Source organism: Leucoraja erinacea, chromosome 6 (genome assembly GCF_028641065.1).
Source record: "Leucoraja erinacea ecotype New England chromosome 6, Leri_hhj_1, whole genome shotgun sequence".
NCBI classification, from domain to species: domain Eukaryota; kingdom Metazoa; phylum Chordata; class Chondrichthyes; order Rajiformes; family Rajidae; genus Leucoraja; species Leucoraja erinaceus.
In genome coordinates this window covers 54,262,458-54,283,979 of record NC_073382.1, presented here as the reverse complement: position 1 = coordinate 54,283,979, position 21,522 = coordinate 54,262,458, and the positions used below count along the sequence as shown (strand labels likewise).

General features: G+C 40.1%; 1 protein-coding gene across 8 annotated transcripts in view; it reads right to left on the bottom strand.

Moving 5' to 3' along the window:
- Window positions 1-11,670: 11,670 nt before the first annotated feature.
- The window catches only part of dcun1d5 (DCN1, defective in cullin neddylation 1, domain containing 5 (S. cerevisiae)), a 33,349-nt gene continuing 23,497 nt past the window's right edge, over window positions 11,671-21,522 (bottom strand). For all 8 annotated transcript variants that reach the window (XM_055637063.1, XM_055637064.1, XM_055637059.1 and 5 more), the window contains 5 exons: window positions 16,411-16,502; window positions 16,112-16,220; window positions 15,920-16,024; window positions 15,686-15,788; window positions 11,671-15,605 (listed from right to left, as the gene is read on the bottom strand). In XM_055637063.1, the coding sequence (XP_055493038.1) occupies window positions 15,550-15,605; window positions 15,686-15,788; window positions 15,920-16,024; window positions 16,112-16,220; window positions 16,411-16,502 (465 nt within the window). In that variant the 3' untranslated portion in view covers window positions 11,671-15,549. The remainder of the gene's footprint in view (window positions 15,606-15,685; window positions 15,789-15,919; window positions 16,025-16,111; window positions 16,221-16,410; window positions 16,503-21,522) is intronic.

The following is a 21,522-nucleotide window of genomic DNA, read 5'->3' as shown; positions in this document are numbered from 1 at the left end:
TGTAAAAACTCAAGAAGTCAACAAATGAACTCCAGGGAAAGAGACCCATTGCCCTGATCCAAATCACATTGATGCTATGGTGAAGAAATGACACCAATGCCTCTACTTTCAAGTCAAGTTAAGTCAAGAGAGTTTATTGTCATGTGTCCCAGATAGGACAATTAATTTTTTGCTTGCTGCAGCACAGCAGAATATAGTAAGCATAAATACAGAACAGTTCAGTGTGTCTATATGGCATAGACCACACATATACACATAAATAAACACTCCCAGGAGACTAAGGAAATTTGGTTTGTCTCCAATGAATCGTACCCATTTCTATAAAGGTAACGTAGAAAGCATCTTACCGAGATCTATCACAACTTGGTTTGGCAACTGCCCTGACTAAGACTGCAATAAATTGCAGAGTTATGGATACTGCCCAGTCCATCATGCAAACCTGTCTCCTCTCCTCATTGACTCCATCTACACTTCATGCTGTTTCAGCCATTTAACCAACATAATCAACTTAAACCCCACCCCAGTCATTCCCTCTTCTCCTGTCAGGCAGAAGATGCTAAAGCTGAAGACAATATCCACCAGAACCAGAAACAGCTGATCCATCACTGTTATCAGGCTACTGAACAATCCACCTATTAGCTAAAGGTGTAGTCTAGACCCAATTCATTGTGGCATTTGCACTTTTCTTGACTTCACTTTCTTTGCTGTAAAATTGTAACACTGCAGCACTACATTCAGCACTCCGATTACTTTTCTCTTTACACTATCTGTTGCACTTGCGTATGGTTTAATTATACTCATCTACAATTAGTTAATTGTGGTGTGATTTGACTAGCTAGCAAACAAATAAAGGTTTTCACTGTATCTAGGTGCAATCTGTATCTCACAAATCTTTAGACTTTACACTTTAGAGATACAGTGTGGAAACAGGGCCTTCAGTCCATTGAGTCCGTGCCGACCAGCGATCACCCGTGCACTAACACTATTCTACATACTAGGGGCAATTTACATTCTTTTTACCAAGGCGAATTAACCAACAAACCTGTAGACAAAAAATGCTGGAGTCACTCATTGGTCAGGCAGCATCTCTCGAGAAAAGGAATAGGTGACGTTTAAGGTCGAAACCGCTCCTCAGACTGTCTGAGGAGGTGTTTGGACCCAAAACATCATCTATTCCTTTTCTCCAGAGATGCTGCCTGACCCGCTTAGTTACTCCTGCATTTAATATCTATCTTCAATGTAAACCAGCATTCCTTCATACAAACCTGTGCGTCTTTGGAGTGTGGGAAAAAACTGGAGACCCAGAGAAAATCCATGCAGTCACAGGGTGAAGGTACAAACTTCGTATAGACAGCACCCATAGTCAGGATCGAACCTGGATCTCTGGTGCTGTAATGCAGTCTCTCCACCGCTACGCAATTGTACCGCCCCTAAATCTGAATAGAATTTGAATAGAATAAAAATCTGATAGATTTTTTTGAAGAGGTCATCAAGAGGATTGATGAGGGCAGGGCAGGGCAGTACACATTATCCCAATGGACTTTAGCAAGGCTTTGGACAAAGTCCTACATATTAGGCACCTCAAATCTAAGGTGATCTAGCCAATTGGATTCAAAATTGACCTGGAGGAAGGAATTAAAGGGTCATGGTGGAGTAAGAAACAGGTGGGGTCTGTGGAGCAAATATATAGATGATGTTTTGATTCGGTTAAGGTTGTTTTTCTGATTGGCAGCCTGTGACCAATGCAGTGCCGCAGGAGTCAGTGCAGGTCTACTGTCTTTTGTTATCTAATTAATGATGGGTGTTGCATATTGATATGTCAAACCACACCAGGCCAAACATACAGATAGAGCCTGGAGAATGTTGCAGAGCAGGGAGATCTCGGAGTGCAGGTGTATGGTTCCCTGAAAGTGATGAGTCAGGTGAACTGTGTGGTGAAGAAAGCCTTTGGCACACATGCCTTTACTGGGAAGCATATTCAGTACGGATGTTGGGACATCATGATACAAGTCATTGGTGAGACCTAGACTTATACTGTGTGCAGTTCAGGTTGCCCAGCCAACGTAAGATGTAATTAAATGGTACAGACGAGATTCACTAGGATGTTATCTGGGCTTGAGTTATAGAATAGACACAAGGAACTGTTGATACTGGCTTACAAAATAAGACACAAAGTGCCGGAGTAACTGAATGGGTCAGGCAGCATCTCTGTAGAACATGGATAAGTGATTAGGACACTTCCTCAATCTGAAGAAGGGTCTTGATGGAAAATGTCATCTATCCATTGTCTCCAGAGATTCTGCCTGACCCACTGAGTTACTCTGGCACTTGATGTCTTTTCTTGAGTTACAGAGCGAGGATGGATATACTGGGACTTTTTTCTTTGGAGCTTAAGAGGTTGTGGTGTACAAGGTTATAAGGATAAAGGATAAAGTGAATCCTACCCAGGGTAGAGGATTCCAAAACTGAATGGCATTGGCTTAAGGGTGAGAGGAGAGAGATTTACGAAGGACCTTATGAGCAAGATTTTCTCTCAGTGGGTACTCCGTATCTGGAATGAGCTACGAGGAAGCCATCAAAGTGATACAATGTGGAGGAAGGAACTGCAGGTGTTTACACCAAAGATAGACACAACATGGTGGAGTAACTCAGCAGGACAGGCAGCATCTCTGGATAGAAGGAATGGGTGACATTTTGGGTCAAGACCTGTCTAAAGAAGGAAGTGGATACATTTCATTGTCTCTGCACTGCATTTCATTGTCTCTGTACTGTATTTCGTTGTCTCTGTACTGCACACTGGACAATGACAATAAATTTTGACTTGGATCTGAATCTGAATTATGACGTATCAAGATATTAAGATATTTGTATAAATATATGGAGAAGGGTCTAGAGAGCTATTGGCCAAATGCAGGCGAATGGGACTAGCTAAGTATGCCAGCTTGATTGGCATGGACTTGGTTGGTTGGTCGACGGGCCTGTTTCTGCCCTTATATCTCAGTTTCTAAGGAAGTATACACCACAGACATAAAAATAGAAATAATATAAAGTGCTTGGTTTCAAACTATGCCTAAACATTGATCAAATTCAGGTGAGGAGAGTGATTGCCATTGATAACAAGATGGCATTAAGTCAATGGAAAGCACTCTAATGGTTGGAGTCATACCCCGTACATAGAAAAGTGGTTAAAATTGTTGGAGGTCAATAGTCCCAGACTCAGGGCATCTCTGTGAGTGTTCCAAAGGGCTGTGTCTTTGCTGTAACTATCCTCAGCTGCTTCATCAATGACTTGCTTTCATCACAAGTTCAGAAGTCATGGTCTTTACTCTTGACCATTCACAGTTCTTCAGCAAATGACATCGTCTTTGCCCGCACATAACAAGATCTTGATAGTGTTCAGGCATGGGTTGGTAAATGATTACACTAATGGCCATCATCTCAAAATATTGTTCTTAGAATATATTAAATGATGTGAATTTACAAAAACAAATATTTTACTATCTTAGCGTCTGAGAGGTTATGTGTTCCAAGATGACAAGAATATTTCACTCACATCCTTTTAAAATTAAGTTCTTGAAATGTGACCATGGTGTTTTGTAATATAGTTGTGCAATATTTCCTGTGGGGATGGGAATCTGTATATATGAAATATCACATTCTGAGGTATTATTTGCACATGTCATTTGTTTACTGTTTTTAAATATCTTTGTCTTTTGTTAAATTCCCCATCTCTGCAATTTTTTGAAACAATAGTCATTTATGTTTGTTGAGGTTCATAGCTGAAATTCAAGTAATTGTTGTATCACATTGCAGTTTTAATTTTTGGGATTATTTTGCCATGGGAAAAAGTAACTCACCAACAGGTGAAAAACAAAGCCAAGTTGTTTTATCTCTGATATTTGTTGTAACTACAGTAATCTGGGGCTTTTTCTGAGGATGGGCAGCTCAATGATCCATTGTTCAGATGATTCAGATGCGATAGGGAGGGATGCAAAAAGAGGTGGGGGATCTGCACTACTGCTCAGGGAGAATGTCACAGTAGCACAGACAGGCCATCCCTCGAGCACTCATCAGGTCAGGCCATATGAGTAGGGCCCAGGAAAAAAAAAGGTGCAATCACAAGAGTCTCCCAATAGCACATGATAGATAGAGGAACAGATATGTTAGTTATCATTTTTAATTTCCCTATACTCTTAGTGCCAGAGGTTACAAATCAGGCAGAATTTATTTGGTGCATTCAGAAGCTTTCTTCTACAATGTAGTTAATCTAACATGGGAAAGGGCCATACAAAACTTAGTATTGGGAAATAAGCATAACGAGTTGATCAGAGTTTCAATGGGATAGCATTTTGGGAGCAGTGATCATAAACCGACATATTTTCAGATAGTTAGGGAAACTGGACCCTGGGGGACTTTGCTAAACTGGCTAATTCCAACAGCATTAGACAAGAGCTAGGGAGAATAGATTGGGAGCAGTTTAGTTTAGTTTAGAGATACAGCATGGAAACAGGCCCATCAGCCCACCGGGTCAGCACCAACCAGCGATCCCTGCACACTGACACTATTCCACACACACTAGGGACAATTTATATTTATACCAAACCTGTACGTCTTTGGAGTGTGGAAGGAAACCAAAATTCTCGGAGAAAACCCACACAGGTCACGGGGAAAACGTACAAACTCCGTACAGACAGCACCCGTAGTCAGGATCGAACCCTGGTCTCTGGAGCTGTAAGGCAGTAGCTCTACCGCTGCGCCACAGTGCCACCCGTTGTTGGGCAAGTCTACATCTGACATGTGGGCATTGTTTAAAAGCCAGTTTGTCAGAATTCAGAACAAACACGTTTCTCTGAGGAAGACAAACAATGATGGTAATGTACAGGAACTTTGGATGACGAGTAATGTTGCAAATCTGGCTCAAATGTAAAATGAAGCAAAGGCAAGAGAATTGATGCAGGAGAAACAGGAAGTCAACAGGCTTGGCTCAATGCTGTGGCAATGAGAACCAGCCTGGAGAGGTGGCCGCCGGGCTCGGTCACTGCTCACCCCATGGACCAGAGGAAGTAGTCGGACCGAGGGCCGATAAGCAGAGTGGTGGCGAGAGGCAGTGCAGGGCCTTGATGACGGAGGGGGCACTGGAGGCCCTGCAGCAGCATGGGCTTGGTCCAGCATGCCGTGACCATATCCCAACCGCAGGCCCGGCTTGTACGGTGAGGGAAGGCTGCCGGAAAAAGGTATATGGAATACATGCTTGAATATAAAAGTCACAATGCAGTTGCATAATACTTTAGTTGGGCCACATTTGGTGTATTATGTGCAATTCTGTTCATCCAATTACAAGATGTGGAGTCTTCAGAAGACGTTCACCCTGTTGTGGTATTAAAGTATCCGCTAGGAGAAGTTGAAAAAACTTGGATTATTTTCTCTAAAGCATTCGAAGCTAAGTGTAGACCTGATAGAAGCAGATACAATTATGAGGCATGGATAATATAACAATGCACTTTCATATAGTTTGAAAACACACACCTTCAGATTCAGGAAGTTTCTTCCCAGCTGTTATCAGGCAACTGAACTATCAACAACTACAGAGCGGCCCTGAGCTACTATCTACATAATTGGAGACCATCAGACCATCTTTAATTGGGCTTTACTGGACTTTATCTTGCACTAAACATTATTCCCTTTATTAAGTATCAGTATTCGGTGGATGACGCGATTGTAATCGTGTATTGTGTCCATTAGCATGCAACAAAAATTTTTTCACTGTACCTCGGTACATGTGACAAAAACTGGAGTTTCGGAGGTGGGGTGTGGGGCTGTTGGGGAGGGGGAGGTGTGTGGGGGAGAGGGAGCGGGTGGTAGTGTGGAGAGGTGGGGATGGGCCTGTGTGGGGAGGAGGGGAAAGGGGGGGTCTTGGTGTGTTGGGTGTGGAGGGATTCCACTCAGCGGCCACCGGCCACAGCACCACCTCCCGGCTCCACTCTTGCGGGCTTACTCAGCATGGCTTGCGGACTCAATCAGCACAGCCTGTGGACTCAATCAGCATCTATAGATATTGAAGATAGAAGATATATAGATAGAAGATATAGATAGATAGAAGATGGATAGATATAGATAGAATAGATATAGATAGATCGATGATATAGAGATTGATTGAAATGAGCTGAATTGAAGGCAGATGTTGAACTGTTGAAATAAATGGTTATTTCATTCCTCAGTTATTGTTGAATGATAATTTATATTTTATGTAATGAATTTTTAATTCTCCAGATCAGTCATCACAATTTAAAAAGCCGATTTAAAAGCCAAAAAAGATCCCGATTAATTTCACCTTTCCACATCAAAAGACTCCATGCCAAAACCAGTGCATTCAGAAAGTATTCAGACCCCTTCACTTTTTCCACATTTTGTTACATTACAGCCTTATTTTAAAATGGATGAAATTCATTTTTTTTTAATCATCAATCTACACAAAATACCGCAGAATGAGGACGCGAAAACAAGTGTTTTGAAATTTTTGCAACTAAGTAAAAATAAATAACTGAAATATTCCATTTACATAAGTATTCAGACCCTTTGCTATGGCACACAAAATTGAGCTTAGGTTTATCCTGTTTCCATTGAATATCCTTGAGACAACTTGATTTGAGTCCACCAGTGGTAAATTAAATTGATTGGACATGTTTTCGAAAGGCACACACCTGTCTATATAAGATCCCACAGTTGACAATGCACATTGGAGCAAAAACCAAGTCATGAAGACGAAAAATTTCTAAACACTTGTTTTCTCTTTTTTATTATGGGGTATTGTGTGTAGATTGATGATAAAACAAATTGAATTTCATCAATTTTAGAATAAGGCTCCGAACTCCCCCTTCCTATAACATCTGTGGGTGCAGGCCCAATTGCGTCCCTCTCGCTCAAGATATGGAGTCAACTCAGGAAAAACTTTGGTTTACAAGGCCCTTCCATCTTGACCCCACTGCTTAAAAACCACATCTTTAAACCTTCAAGTACAGACCACGCATTCAAAACCTGGCATAGCAACGGTATCAGTAGTATCAAAAACCTATACAAGGATGGCATCTTTTCGTCTTTTGCGGAGCTCTCGTCCAACTATAGCCTCCCAAACTCCCACCTTTTTCGTTTTTTCCCGATTAGGGATTTTGTGAAGAAGACATTCCCTCATTTCCCAAATCGCCCCCCTGAAACCCTGACCGATACCATCTTAGCTCTAGATCCCAACCGGAAGAAATGCATCTCTGTTTTGTATAACTTGTTAGGGTCGGTAATATTGAAACCTCATTAAAAGCTGCGTGGGAGGGTGAGCTGAATACAAAACTAACAGACCAGCAATGGGACTCTGCTTTGGATTTGATCCATTCTTCCTCCATATGTGCTCGTCATGGCCTAATCCAATGCAAAGTCCTTCACAAAGTCCACTACACAAATGCAAGATTATCTAGAATTTACCCCGTTGTTAGGGACACCTGCAACAGATGTAATCAATCTCCTGCCAACCATAGCCATATGTTTTGGTCTTGCCCTAAGCTAGCAGCCTTTTGTAGGGGTGCGTTCGACTTGATAAGCAGAGCCTACGGCCAGACTATTCCTCCAAACCCACTGTCAGCCATTTTCGGTACCCCTCCCAACACCAACCTCTCTGTTGCGGTGAAACGGGTTCTAGCTTTTACAACCTTGTTAGCCCGGAGACTGATCTTGCTTAAATGGAGGCTCACCTGTCCCCCGACACAACCGCTGGATTAAGGAGGTGCTTTACAATTTAAAGCTTGAAAAACTTAGGTTCTCTCTCAAAGGCTCTACCAAGACACTCCTAGATACATGGAACCCTTTCTTGGAACTTGTTAACTCTCTCAACTTGTCCCCGGACTCGGAAGAGGACTGAGTGCTCTCCACCATTGTTCAGCTCTACTGCAGCTGCTCTTCACTTAACCCCCCCCCCCCCCCCCCCCCCACTTATTTATTTAATTACTTACTTATTTACTGTTATTAGTGACCCCCTTTTTATTTATTTTTTAGTACTTTGTGTTTCGTTTATTTTACCATATTTGTGTGGATGTGTATGTATGTGAGTGTTGTTTGTCCCCATTTGGTTCCGACCTGACTCGGGTAGGTTGAAGGTGGGTAAGGGCTTTGAGGGTCGCTTACATACTGTTGTACAATTATGCCTTGACTGTCACTGTCTGTTATCATTGTATGTATGCAAATTGCTGTGAAATTCAAATAAAAAGATTTAAATCAATTTTAGAATAAGGCCGTAACATAACAAAATGTGGAAAAAGTGAAGGATGTGAATACTTTCTGAATGCACTGTAACTGTTAAGCCTGAAGGGTCCTGACCCCAAATGTCACCTATCCATATTCTCCAGGGATGCTGAGGTACTCTTTTTTTGTAAACCAGTACGTACTTGTATATTCCTTGTTTCTACATCATTGTGAAGGCAATTGATGGCTTCTACCTGCTAGACTGGCTGTACACTCAGAGTGGTTCCAAGACAATAATTTTGCACAATGTTGAATCAATATTGTGTAAGCTTGGCAAACAAGCTTGTTCTGAAGTGGAAGCTAATAACCTATATTCCATGAGGGGGCCATTTAACAGTTTTCCTGATAAGCAGTGTTGCATTCATTAGAATCCTATTAGTAGACTAGCTCCACAAAGCATCTAGTTTACTGGAAGTATATTTGCTCATGATATTGACAGTCAAAATAAAATGGATGTAGAAGTTCAGTTAAAAGAGTACCGCTGTTATATTCATGAATGGCATCAAGCAGCAAAAAGATTATGAAGTGTCAAACTGTAGGCTCATCTGGCAAGAACATCTGTTAGAAAGTGAGCAGTATACAAGTAGCCCAAAACACACTCGATAATATTCCCATAAGAAAAACATCCTCTTGATTTAGACTTTAGAGATACAGCGCCGACCAGCGATCACCCCATACACTAACAGTGCTGTAAGGCAGTAACTCTACCGCTGTGCCACAGTGCCGCCCCGAATGGATGCTTAAGAATTTTTTTTAAATACCTTTCACACATCAGCTATTCAGGAGGTGCTTGTTAGTTATTAAATTACATCTTTGCAATTAAGGTGGGGTGGACAAAAGAAACCATTAGTGTGGTTGTCAACATGTTTGATTGTTGCATTGTCCCCCCCCCCCCCCCCCCCCCCTCCCCCCCCCCCCCCCCCCCCCCCCCCCCCATTCAGTTTCATTATTTCACTTTGTTTTATTCATTCTTAACGTGGCATATACATTTTGGATAATTGTACAGCAGTGTTATTTTATAATGGACGCTAAAAAGTTTGGAGTACCCATCTGGTCAGAAAAACAAAGGTATTAAATTCCTTTGAGCCTATGCTATCAATAGGCAATAGTGCAGCTGATTTATGATGTCTCTTGCATCAATGAAGAGGGAATGGTACAGGTTACTGCAGATAGGTTGGTTACAGATGCAATTAAACAATAGAGCATGCTTAGAACGGCTTACTCTTACATTCCAAATTTTGGATCATTAGAAATTGGTAATTCTGAAAAAAAGACGTGTTGGAGTAACTCAGGGGTCAGACAGTATCTCTGAAGAACATGGAAAGATGATATTTCAGGTCAGGGCTCTTCTTGGATCCTGTGTTGGAACTATAAAACATAACCGCAGAAAGCCAGGTTTAAAGCACTTTAAATAGTAGTTATAATCTTTTCTAACGTGATTATATTCAAAATAAGAACTTTGAGTGGATGTGATAATGTTCTCATAATTGATTCACAAATAAAATTAAAACCAATGGGTTTCAAGTTATAGGATGCATACATTCAAAAGAGAGGAGCAGTGACCAGCTATTTTTCTTCCAGATGGAAATGTGCAGTGGTATCCCTCAGGGTTTGGTGTCGGGACAAATGTTTTCTCCATTGTACACCTACGACATAATTGCAAAGACTGCCAATTTTAGGCACAAAAATAAATTGAGCAGCAAGATATACCAACTTCAGGTGGACATCGTCTTACACAGCTGCTAAAATTTAACAAAGGGAAGTGAGAATCAAATCATCTTTTGAGATTACCACATAACATGGTATAACTTTAACAGGACACCAGAGGTGGATGAATGGAGAGTTATGATGGTGACTAGGTGTGGAGAACATGAAAGCTAACATGTCATATATAAACCTTTATAACAGACTGGTTAGTTATCACAAACACCCTGGGCACCACATTCAGAACAAGTCTGAGTCGCCAGAATTTCATGTTATGAAGGACCTGTTAAAATAGAAAAAACATACAGGATCTGGGGTTGTTCTTAATATTGAGAAGAAATCTGAGGGAAAGTTTATAGCAATGTTCAAAATATTTTAGAATAATATAAGGGTTATTACAGTGTAAATACAGGGAAATTGTTTCCGGTCACAAACTTTAAGTGATTGACAAATATTCATAGACAATACAAGGGAAATATTTTCCTTACACATCGTTGTTATAGTGTGTTTAATACAAAGACTGATATGGTGGCACTAACATTTTCCAATAGCATTTCCCCCAAAATTTTTTTAAAATAAAAAAATATTATCAAGCTATGGGGAAGGACGTTGAGGAAGGGACTACTCATATTGCTCTTTCAAAGAGCAGGTGTAAATGGTTTGAAATTATGTGTCATATCATTGTGTATTTTATGCAGAGAAGTGCATTTGTTAAATGAAATCTATGATGGTAGATTAATGATTCATTGGCTTTTAAAAGATGATGGATGGCTACGAATTGAAAAGCCAATGGAAGCTTTTGGAACTCCAGTAATATTAGTCTTCCAAAGAGGTTGGGAGAAGGAAATTAGCAGAGATTTGGAGGTCAGGAGGTGGGGGAAGAAACAGTCAATGCAAGACTAATTTATCCTGGACACTATCTGATGCTAAAAATCATTATCTTTTCTTTTAGTTTTGTGATAAAGATGACTTTAAGGAAAGAACATGGCATTCCAAACCATTGAATGCTCAGTTGCCAAAAATAAAGTGTAATACCATCCATCCAATTTATGATGCAAGTATTGTGATTCAGGAAATAATAAGATACACAATCACACAAGATTTGTGGCAACTTGATCTTATGCTTGTATTTTTGTTTAGTGTTCAATATTAATCAAAATAGCGTCAGTTCTGTATCTGTTTTTTGTTTAAGGGTATAATGAAAAAAAAAGGTTACATACAATCATTGCACAAAACAATGACAATAAAATGGCAGATAGACACAATATGCTGGAGTAACTCAGCGGGACAGGCAGCATCTCTGGAGAGAAGGAATAGGTGACATTTCGGGTCAAGACCCTTCTTCAGTCTAAAGAAGGGTCTCGACCCGTAAACACTGAAGAGTCTCGACCCGAAAACACTGAAGAGTCTTGACATGAAATATCATTCATTCCTTCTCTCCAGAGATGCTGCCTGTCCCATGAGTTGCTCCAGCATTTTGTGTCTATCTTCGATTTAAACCAGCATTTGCAGTTCCTTCCTAGACAATAAAATGGCACTTATTAATGCTTTGTTATGTTAAAAATCCACAATCTTATTCTCCATTGGGTGTGCAAAAATATTTAGTCTATTTGTGGTTATATGAGCAAGAGGTGAATTGATTTTCAATATCACCAATTATGAATTAAGACACTTAAATAAACACTGTTCCTTTTTTTATTATATAACTAAAATGCCAGAGTTCACAGTCCTTGGCTTGTCAGTAATCCTGCTTTAAGTTGCATTGCAATTGGTTTTCTTTTCACCAATATCTTTTAAATATGAAAACATGCAAAGTCGTTTTATATTCCATTATGAACCTCTTTATAAAGTTTATCATTCAATTTAAATAGGTTTGTAATTTGGCAATGCAAAAATATATAAACATAATTCCGATCCAAAGGAAACAGTGAGTGGATACCACCGAGTAGGAACAGTGAAATCAGAAAAAAAGAGTTGTGTTCCTTTTATAGGATCGTCCCAACAATGCAAAGTTGTAATAAGTTGAAATCTTTTTTTTTTTTAAAGAGTTGTAAACTGGATTGAATTATTAACAATACCGGATTCTATCCTTTTAGCACAACATGCATGCATAATAATCATCTTGTTACACTCTACAATATTCTTCTGCCTCAGATTGAGAGAAAACAGAGGGATTAAAATGCACGTTGGAAAATGACAAAAGAAAAAAAATTGCAATTATATATTCAGCAGCATATTTAAAAATTATTTTAAGTACTCTGAACTATAGGTTTTACCGACAGTATGCCCCTTTAAAAGAAATGTTATTACGTACATTTAACTTACACAACCTGTACGTTTCAATCTATTTCTATTGATATTCTTTCTAAATACTGCAAAAGGGAGTTTCTCAAAGATTAGGGTATTATTTTACGGACAAGGAAGAAATACCATCCTCTCTATTCACAGGGCACATTTTGCTATTTTAATGTCTTTGATCACAAATTACTTAAAAAATAAATCTGGAATTAAACTACAACTATTAATTTCTATGATTTAGGAAATCTGTTCTGGGCATCATTCAGTTATGAAAGGGGAAAAAAGCTGACAACAAATTCCTTGGATATTCTTAAGCATTTCACATTTTATGACAGTGTTTCGCATATCCAGTCAATATGCAGAAACCAGAACTCATCATGTGGCAAAGGCTCTCTCTTTTAAAGAGGCAACTGAATAAAAATAGGAAAATTAAAAAGGAATAAATAAACATATATTCCAACCATGCTTATATCTGAATCTATTGGAGTTACCCACAAATGAAATGTAATTAGCTAAAATATTTCCAACTTTAATTAGCTCATTGGTTTTGAAATATTTTTGCAGACTTAAGAATTAAGTGCAATGGAAAAATGAATAATAATGCTCTCCGTTGTACGATTTACAGCTCGTATGTTAAGGACAATTAAGTACATTGAGGGTCTGCCATATATCGAACTGGTTGGGCACTTTATTTAGATGATTTTCAAGCAATATAGAGAAAAGTAATTTGAAAGATGAACGCTGACTGTGTGACTTAAACAAAATATTCTAAATGCTTTTGCTTTATTGTGCATCATCTAGACCAAGATCTGTTAGCTCATGTCTCCTCACCAGAAAGCTTTTGAGTGTCATAAATAGCAGGCTCCACAAGGAATCTCAAGAATGTTCTGACTTTTCGGCATCACATTGTTAACACTGAAGTCTGAAAAGTTCAAAACTGCAACTGCATGGGAAAGACTGCCATTTGCCAAACTTGGCAGTTACAATGGGAAGATACCTCTAGAGCAGACATGGATGCACTAGTTTCTTGGTGACATTAAAAAATAACATCGTCAGATGGTAGAAATATATCAAACATATCAAAAAATCAAAAATTAAAAATAATATATTTTAAACCGTCCCTTGTACCTTTAAGAAAACAACACATAATATTTACTGAAGTTTTGATAAGTTTTTTTTATACTCTTAATAATTATCCTACTGTACCAAAGGATTTTTTTCACAAAAACAATTATATTTGTTTAAAGATCCACAGTGCTACAAAAGCTAAACTTCATTCAATTGTTGTTGGTTACTTTACAAGTGGGAAGAACTAGCCGCAGAGAAGGAACATATATCATTTCAGACAAACTGTCACAATAAATCATTTAGCAGTTTAAAAAGAAAACTTTTCAAGTAACTGATTCTGCAGCAACTAGCCTCATTCACATTAATAACTTTTACTGAGAGGGACAGAGTATGATGGCATTGGTATAGATCATAAATTGAATGCTCACTCCAGCAGAGGGTTCATAATGGCTTATCTTGTGTAAACAGGTGGATGGAGGTCATACAGGAATTTTAACAATTGGTTCTTAAAGTTGAGCAATCCTGTGTTTTGGCCCTTTGCACTGTCAGGCCAAAGAACTCAATTACAAATCTGTAAGACCTTGTAAGACAATTGTAAAATGTGAACTTGTGAAAAAAAATAAAAATCAGATACACATTACTTTTGAATATTAACTGGCACTAGGATGTACAGAACCATGTAAAGTGCATCCCAAAACACCACTCGACATTTAACTTTGTGGGCCTTTGAGCGAACAGTAAATCAGTAGCTTTTATTGTTTCTGAACTTGCCATACTGTTCCAGTAATTAAGTCGCCGCAAGATAGACACAAAAAGCTGGAGTAACTTCAGACTGGTCTGAAGAAGGGTCTCGACCCAAAATATCACCCATTCCTTCTCTCCAGAGATGCTGCCTGTCCCGCTGAGTTACTTCAGCTTTTTGTGTCCATCTCTGGTTTAAACCAGCATCTGCAGTCCCTTCTTACACATTAAGTCGCCACAATACCTTCAGCAAAAAATAAGTTTAGGAGTTGGTAAGGATCTGCTTGAATCTGAAGTACCGAAGGGTAAAAAAAAAAAAAAACCCCAATAAAAACCCAAACCACACTGCACTTGTAGTTCAGTTTTTCAATTTGAAGTATTTAGACCATACATTCTATATACACAAGGGATTCACTGTCAATATTTCAACTTTAGATGCTAATGAGCATGAATTTTCTTTTAAATTGAAGGTCCCACAGTATCACCTTTGTACAAAAGCTTTCACTAATCATATTAGTATTCAGTATTTGAGTTCAGTATTCAAGCTAATTTACAGGCTTCAACACTGGAGAATGAAATATTTGATATTGTATTATCTAAAAATGTACTTAGTACAGTGGGCCAATTGTGGCAAGTTACCTTCTAGTGCTAAAAACTAGTCAAAACCACATGCTTACTCGCTGAAGAATTCCATTACATGCGGTTCTGATTATACTTTCTATCCACTCTAATTTAGAATTATATGACCATATTCCATTTTGTTCTTAAAGGGTATAAAATAAAGCTTTTGAAATTGGGCAGATCTGTGGATACCTTAACAATGTAAATGAACAAGTTTAAATATACATTTGCATCACATGTAATCCTCTGTTACATGGATTAGCAGTGGTGCTACTGTCATTACCATTAACCCTGAGCTCACAGTCCTAGAACAGCACCAGTACCCATTGATATACTATATCACAGAAAAGGTGCTATATAGTTACAATAACATATGATGAGGTTCAGTAAGTTTTTGGTACAGTACCAGAATGGCGAACGTCTGGTACAATAGCATACACTTTCCAACAACTGAAAAATGCATCCATACACTTCAAGGCCTTTCATCTTTCAGTCACACATGAAAATCGTTTCTGTTTCTAATGAAAACCTATAATTTTTAATGTGCTTCATCAAAGTACGTATGAAGTTATAAACAGATATTGTCAAAAGCATTAAGACTTAAGACTGGACAAAATCTTAACATCGGGTGCCATAGTTGATGAATACATAATAAAATGCTTAGTATAGATGCAACTTGAAAACCTTCTCCCCTCTTGTAACACTGAAAAGTCTGTAGCTAGCATAAAAGATGGCTTTTGACAAATACTTTCCATTTCATAATTAAAGATGTAGTTTGGTTGGATAGCAAAGCATTATTGCTCTCCCTTAGTTCTCTTTCCCTCCATCTTGTTACGATGATTGCCTTGCTTTCTGCCACTCAACAAATTCATCAAGCAGAACAGGCCCTGAAATCAAAAGCAACTTGAAATTACAATTTATTTTGCAATTATATTTGAATAACTGCAGATAGGGGAAAGAAACTTACATGCACCATCTTCATCATAGTTGCTAAGGTCTGCGAGTACAGTTCTGCTGAATTCCAACACGTTGAACCATTGATCTTTATTCATAACTCTGTATTTTGATTGCTGCAAAGAGAGTAGAGGCGTTGTGAAAAACATACTGTGTAAAAATCCCCATTTACTACATTCCGTTAAATTTGTGGGGGGTTTTTTTGCAATGATTTTGGAGAATTATTTTTAAAGAATTAACAACGTACCTCCAAAAATTGGTAGAAGGCAGAGAACAGAGCCCACGTTCTTCCTAAGAGCAGAGCTAACATAGACTTTGCAGTATCAATATCAAGGCTACGCTGGTCTTTATCCTAGAAGAGGGGACATAGAGGGGTTTGTGATAACTTTCATGAAAAGAAATGGCGAATCAACTTGAAGAAATATTTTTTTTGTCTTACTCTAGCAAAATCAAAGGCATATCTGTAAATTTGTTTGAAAGCTGATAGGTCATTGAGTTGCGAGCGCAAATAATCAAACTTGCTCTGTAGCCTCTCTGTGCAGTCACATCTAGGTTAAAACAAATGTTGCATTAAAAAAATATTTTCCCACGCATAAACAAAGTTTTCATATGTTACGTGCATGTTTATTCAGAATAAACACATTTTTTTAGCATGTGGTAGTAATTAAACAGAAAGGAATGGACTGTCATGCTATAATTTCAGTTTTATTGTGAAAGGCATAATTGCAGATTTCTTACTGTAATGACGTCATTCCTTTTAGCCACTCTTCTTTAGTGAAAAAACCCATGTTTTGAGCCTCCAGCTTCCATGCTAATACTAACATGATAATCTGCAGACAAAAAAAAATTAGGTACATTTTCAGCACATCGTATACCTTGGTCTATAACTTACGGTCTGTGCTTCACCCTGGCCCAGAGGCTCCAACAGGGCAGCAAATGCAGTAGACAAGAGAGCCAACTGGTTGACCAGTCTTCCTTTCATCTGGAGGCCATGTGTCTTAACACACTAGGCTAACCTATATTACTAAAAGTCTGATCTTGACCACTTCCTGTTGTTCTGTATATTGATTTTAGAAAAACACTGCCATTTACGGCTGTGATTTTTGGCCATCTTACTCAAGAGTCCCACTCCGCTGCGCAGGACAAGAGGATTTTTCCCATTGATGAAAAATAAAAGAGTTATTAGTGTTAAAAAAATGTTGAGATTCTCTCTCCTCAAGGCCATGCCCCTTCTGGAGGGACTATAAAACCCGGAAGTGTTGAGTGCCTCAATCAATCTCTGCAAGACGGGGGAGCGAGAGGGTCGCGTCTCTCAGTCTGAGCTGTGAATAACACTGAACACATGTCTACAAAACCATGAAAGGTTTTATGGACGTCAGTGCCCTTAATGTGGTTTGAAAATATAGTTTGGAAATGCTAAAGCTGTGTTGCCTTTGGTTTGGAAATGCTAAAGCTGTGTTGCCTTTGGTTTGGAAATGCTAAAGTTGTGTTGCCTTTGGTTTGGAAATGCTAAAGCTGTATTGCTTATGGATTGGAAATGCTAAAGCTGTGTTGCCTTTAGCTTGGAAATGCTAAAGCTGTGTTGCCTAATTAAAGTTGCCGTCCTAATTAAAGTTGCCTTGCTTAATTAAAGTTACCTTGCCTTCTATATAATTAAAAGTCTAATCTTGACCACTTCCTGTTTGCGCTTTATATTAATTTTACAAAAAACGCTTTATATTGATTTTACAAAAAACAGAGCCCCCCTCTGCTCATCAGGTGCCGAGGATTTTTCCCATCGATAAAAAAAAGTTATTAGTGTTTAAAAAATGTTGAGATTCTCTCTCCTGACAATCACGTCATGTAGGCCACGCCACTTCGGGTGGGAAGGGATGACGACTATAAAACCCAGAAGTGTGGGTGTGGTTCACTCTCTGCAAGATGGAGGAAATAGAGGTCACGACTCACTGTCTTTAGTGGCCTTGCACCCTGCTTGAAATGGTATGAAATTGCACTTGAATTTGGTGGCCTTGCACCCTGCTTGAAATGGAATTTCAAGGAATAGCCGTGAGTCAACTGCCAGCCCACCAGCCGTGAGTGAGTGAGCTGCCAGCACAACAGGCTTGTTTGTAAGACTGCCGCCAGCCCAAGAATCCATTCGGCCCACAATGCCCATACTAGTCCTTTAGAAACCAGTCCCTTAAGCCCACAACACCCAAACTAGCCAGGGCTCAAAATTTGCGGTTGCCCGGGTGCCACGTAACACACAAAGTGCCGCTGGGCAACCTAAACGGCGAGTCATTTTGCTTGGCTTGGTACGCAGATACGGGTTAATACCGAAGATAGACACAAAAAACTGGAGTAACTCCGTGGGTCCGGCAGCATCTCTGGAGAAAAGGAACGTGTTGTTTTGTGTCGGGGATGGTTGTGGGAAAGGTGGCTCCGTCTCCTCCTCCTCCCGCACCCTGCCCGGCCTGATAACGGCCGCTGCCTGCCACTCCGCCAATGGTGCTTTCAAAACAAACCCTTGGAGGAGGGATGTGTCGGTCAGAGGCGGAAGTAGGGGGGGGGAGCTGAAATTACCGTTCACAGGGCCTCCAAAGCCTCGCGCGTGTGAGTGTGCGCATGCCCGCGCGGCCGCCAAGATATTCTGTCCCCCGTCCCCTCCATATTTTGATAGCTATTTCCGTGCCTGACAGGGACCACCAAGGCAGCGATGATGCCATTGGTGTCCGAGGAGCGCTGGCCTTCCTTCCCACCTCTGCGCCTTTCTCTCTCTCTCGTACGCCCCCTTCCACTCCCCTTATCTTGAGACCCCTCCTCTCCATCCTGCACTGATCCTCATTCCTGCCTCTATTCAGTCCTCACTGACATCCCCTGTGCTCCCCTCCTCATCTACTCCACCCCCCCCCCCCATCTATTCATCCTGCACTGATCTCCCTATCCACCTCGCATTGATTCTCCTGCCACTCCCCATCAATCCTACACTGGTCCCCCAATTCATCCTGTACTGACCCCCACTTCCCATCCATCCTGCACTGCTCCCCCCATCCATCCTGCACAGATCCCTCTCATTCAACCCCACTGTCATCCCCCGCGCTCTCCCTTCACAATTTTACCTACTCCAACCAACACGCACTACTTCCCCTGCCTCAATCCATCCAATCCGCACCGATTGACTTCTCAAGCCCCCCCCCCCATCCATCCTGCACTGATTCACACCCCCCGACCCTATTGTGCTGGAAATGTCTTCAGAGCGAACATTGACTATGTTTGATAACGGAATGCAATCAAATATGTTTTAATTCCCAATGTTATTATTTGTTTTAATCCATAAAGATGGATTAATTAAATTGTGAACACGTGAAACATTATAAACCAGTGTTCGATTGTCACTGCTACCGTGACAATGCTCTTAATATGGAGTATCAGTACTGTAGTTATTTAATTAGCAACATTCACAACTATACGTTGGATTTATCCAGGTTTTACTTCTACAGTCAGTCATATACATCACAAATTTGGTCAGGAGATATTTCAGTTGAAATTTTAACGTTAATTCTGAAGTGGGAATGATGGAAAAAGCGTTTATCAACAATTTAAAAAAAAATTGTTGCTTACAAACTGGGTGTCTTCATTGCTGTTCACAACACATACATCTATGTGGCAGGGGGATGGGTGCAAGAGCAGAGAGGCAGGGGGGTGTAAAATGAGGGTAGAAGCAATAGGTAGCAAGGTGAAAAGTAAAAGTGGCAGGCAGACAAAACCAGGGCAAAAATCAAAAAGGGCCACTTTTCAACATAATTGTATAAGGGGTTGTAAAGACAAGCCTGAAGGCTTTGTATCTTAATGCAAGGAGCATTCGTAATAAGGTGGATGAGTTGAATGTGCAGATAGTTATTAATGAATATGATATAGCTGGGATCACGGAGACATGGCTCCAGGGTGACCAAGGCTGGGAGCTGAACATCCAGGGATATTCAATATTCAGGAGGGATAGACAGAAAGTAAAAGGTGGCGGGGTAGCGTTGCTGGTTAGAGAGGAGATTAACGCAATAGAAAGGAAGGACATTAGCTTAGAGGATGTGGAATCGATATGGGTAGAGCTGCGAAACACTAAGGGGCAAAAAACGCTAGTGGGAGTTGTGTACCTAACAGTAGTAGTGGAGTTGGGGATGGCATCAAACAGGAAATTAGAAACGCGTGCAACAAAGGTAAAACCATTATAATGGGTGACTTCAATCTACATATAGATTGGGTGAATCAAATTGGCAGGGGTGCTGAGGAAGAGGATTTCTTGGAATGTATGCAGGATAGTTTTCTAAACCAACATGTAGAAGAACCAACGAGAGAGCAGGCTATTCTAGACTGGGTATTGAGTAATGAGGAAGGGTTAGTTAGCAGTCTTGTTGTGCGTGGCCCCTTGGGCAAGAGTGACCATAATATGGTTGAGTTCTTCATTAGGGTGGAGAGTGACATTGTTAATTCAGAAACAAGGGTCCTGAACTTAAAGAAAGGTAACTTTGAGGGTATGAGACGTGAATTGGCCAGGATAAACTGGCAAATGATTCTTAAAGGGTTGACGGTGGATATGCAATGGAAGGCATTTAAAAACTGAATGGATGAACTACAACAAGTGTTCATCCCAGTTTTGCAAAAGAATAAATCAGGGATGGTAGTGCATCCGTGGATAACAAGAGAAATCAGGGATAGTATCAAAACAAAAGAGGAAGCCTACAAAATAGCCAGAACAAGCAGCCTACCAGAGGATTGGGAGAAATTCAGAGTCCAGCAGAGGACAAAAGGCTTAATTAGGAAAGGGAAAATAGATTTATGAAAGAAAACTGGCAGGGAACATAAAAATTGACTACAAAAGTATTTTATAGATATGTCAAGAGGAAAAGATTAGTTAAAACAAATGTAGGTCCCTTGCAGTCAGAAACAGGCGAATGAATCATGGGGAACAAGGACATGGCAGACCAATTGAATAATTACTTTGGTTCTGTCTTCACTAAGGAAGACATAAATAATCTGCCGGAAATAGCAAGGGACCGGGGGATGGAGGAGATGGAGATGGAGGAACTGAGTGAAATCCAGGTTAGCCGGGAAGTGGTGTTAGGTAAATTGAATGGATTAAAGGCTGATAAAACCCCAGGGCCGGATAAGTTGCATCCCAGAGTACTTAAGAAAGTAGCCGCAGAAATAGTGGATGCATTAGTGATAATTTTTCAAAACTCTTTAGATTCTGGAGTAGTTCCTGAGGACTGGAGGGTAGCTAATGTAACCCCACTTTTTAAAAAGGGAGGGAGAGAGAAAACGGGGAATTACAGACCAGTTAGTCTAACATCGGTGGTGGGGAAAATTCTGGAGTCAGTTATTAAAGATGGGATAGCAGCACATTTGGAAAGTGGTGAGTTCATTGGACAAAGTCAGCATGGATTTATGAAAGGTAAATCATGCCTGACGAATCTTATAGAATTTTTCGAGGATGTAACTAGCAGAGTAGATAAGGGAGAACCAGTGGATGTGTTATATCTGGACTTTCAGAAGGCTTTCGACAAGGTCCCACTTAAGAGATTAGCATACAAATTTAAAGCACATGGTATTGGGGGTTCAGTATTGATGTGGATAAAGAACTGGCTGGCAGACAGGAAGCAAAGAGTAGGAGTAAACGTTCAGAATGGCAGGCAGTGACTAGTGGGGGTACCGCAAGGCTCAGTGCTGGGACCCCAGCTATTTACAATATATATATTAATGATCTGGATGAGGGAATTGAATGCAACATCTCCAAGTTTGCGGATGACACGAAGCTGGGGGACAGTGTTAGCTGTGAGGAGGATGCTAGGAGGCTGCAAGGTGACTTGGATAGGT